The 1,967-nt window shown below is 40.1% G+C and overlaps 1 protein-coding gene across 1 annotated transcript; it reads left to right on the top strand.

Moving 5' to 3' along the window:
• Positions 1 to 266: 266 nt before the first annotated feature.
• LOC109790042 (dehydration-responsive element-binding protein 1E) lies at positions 267 to 1,383 on the top strand. The gene has a single exon (XM_020349135.3). It carries the CDS (start codon positions 511 to 513, stop codon positions 1,129 to 1,131), a length of 621 nt encoding a protein of 206 aa, XP_020204724.1. The 5' UTR covers positions 267 to 510; the 3' UTR covers positions 1,132 to 1,383.
• The last annotated feature ends 584 nt before the right edge of the window (positions 1,384 to 1,967 follow it).

The following is a 1,967-nucleotide window of genomic DNA, read 5'->3' on the forward strand; positions in this document are numbered from 1 at the left end:
ATCATAGTCTAACCGAAAGGCCCAAAAGCCTAGATCCAAAGAATGTTAAGCCCAAGACTTTGAATATCCGAGACACGCTCTTTCTCTTCAGCTTCCCCTTTCCTTTTCAGTCAAACAAACCTCCCTTATCCAAATTGAAAATCTAGAAATTCCCATCTTAGGAAACAAAGGCACACGTGTCAGAAGCAGAGTTGCCGGCAAATCAAGTCCCTACCCATGCGCCACTTTCAATTTCTTAACCATAGTCCATACCGTGGGACAAAACACCATAATCCAAATGGCTGAGCCTAATTCAACCATAGCTGGACACTCATCACACACTGATTTTGCGAATTTCCTTGAAACACCCTTCAAACTCGAACTATATATAAACCCATTCCAAATCCTTTCAACTCTCACTTTCCCTCTCAAACACAAAACAACGTTAGTAACTGCAACTAACTAGTGACTAACTACCAACCAACTACCTCTTTCGCAACTCAAAAGAAAAACTTCAAAGAACCCAACTTTATGTTTTCCATCAATCGTTTCTCCGACCCACATGGGAACTCGCCGGGGGCGGGAGGCTCCCGGCCGTCGACGGCGGCGCTGTCGGATGAGGAGGTGTTTCTGGCGGCGAGCCACCCCAAGAAGCGCGCCGGGAGGAAGAAGTTCCGGGAGACGCGGCACCCGGTGTACCGCGGCGTGAGGAGAAGGGACTCCGGCAAGTGGGTGTGCGAGGTGCGTGAGCCCAACAAGAAGACAAGGATTTGGCTCGGGACCTTCCCCACGGCGGAGATGGCGGCGCGTGCGCACGACGTCGCCGCGATCGCGCTCCGGGGGAGGTCTGCCTGCCTCAATTTCGCCGACTCCGCGTGGCGGTTGCCGGTCCCGGCCACGGCGGAGGCCAGGGACATCCAGAAGGCGGCGGCGGAAGCGGCGGAGGCGTTTCGGCCCGGGGTGGAGTCGGAGATTAAGGAGGATGTGGCAGCGGAGGCGACGGAGCATGAAGAAGAAGAAGAAGAGGCGGTGCCGGAGTTTCTAAGGAACATGGTGCTGATGTCACCGACGCATTGCGTGGGGAGTGAGAATGGATATGCTGACGTGGAATTCGACGATGCTGAAGTTTCTCTGTGGAGTTACTCCTTTTAATTCAACATAACTCGATTGGTTTTTGATATTTTGGGGAATGGAATTGTTTGCGTGGGACTTGTAGAATAGTGTCCGTACTTATACTTTTTTTTACTAGTACGGATGCTTGTTTTAGGTGTCCATAACATACTAGATCAGAAACAAACAACTATAAAATGTTATAGATCACAAAGATGTTACAGGATTTTTTTTTTCTTTTTTTTTTGTATATAGTTGATATTTCAAAATAAAGAATTGTATTTTTTTTATTAATTACTTTTCTCAATGTAATTATGCATGTACAGTACATGAGATATTGTATAGAGAGAAATGTAAATGTAATTAACAATATAATGTAATAAGAGGAGAGATATACAGAGCAATTAAGAGTATTAAGATATTTTCATTTTAATAAATGTACATGTATCGTTTCTATGTATTAATTTCTGACTTATTTGATTATCTTACATATTTATTTGATTAAAATAGTCATATAATAGAGGAGTTTATTCCATTAATTATAGCATATTTTAGCAACATATTTTTAAACAGTACTTGTAACTTATTTTTCAAATTGTGAATGAAAGAAAAAATTATCATCCTGTTTGTAATTATCTAAAATTATATAATTTTCTAATTCTAAATTATAATTAAGTAATTAAACATTTTTTAATGTCATTTTATATTTATTTTTCTACAAAATTTTATATTTATTATTTATTGACTAATTTTGTTGTTCTACTAAATACATTTACTTTAATTAATTAAACAACTTTGATGCTGACGTAAAGGATGTATAGAATATTCACTTTTCATGTAGCAAGAATATGATCTAAAGTTTAATATAAAAATTATCA

The sequence above is a fragment of the Cajanus cajan genome, chromosome 7 (genome assembly GCF_000230855.2).
Source record: "Cajanus cajan strain Asha chromosome 7, NIPB_CcT2T_4, whole genome shotgun sequence".
NCBI classification, from domain to species: Eukaryota; Viridiplantae; Streptophyta; class Magnoliopsida; order Fabales; family Fabaceae; genus Cajanus; species Cajanus cajan.

Coding starts and splice junctions, on each gene's coding strand:
- LOC109790042 (XM_020349135.3), top strand. CDS start 511: ATGTTTTCCATCAATCGTTTCTCCGACCCACATGGGAACTCGCCGGGG.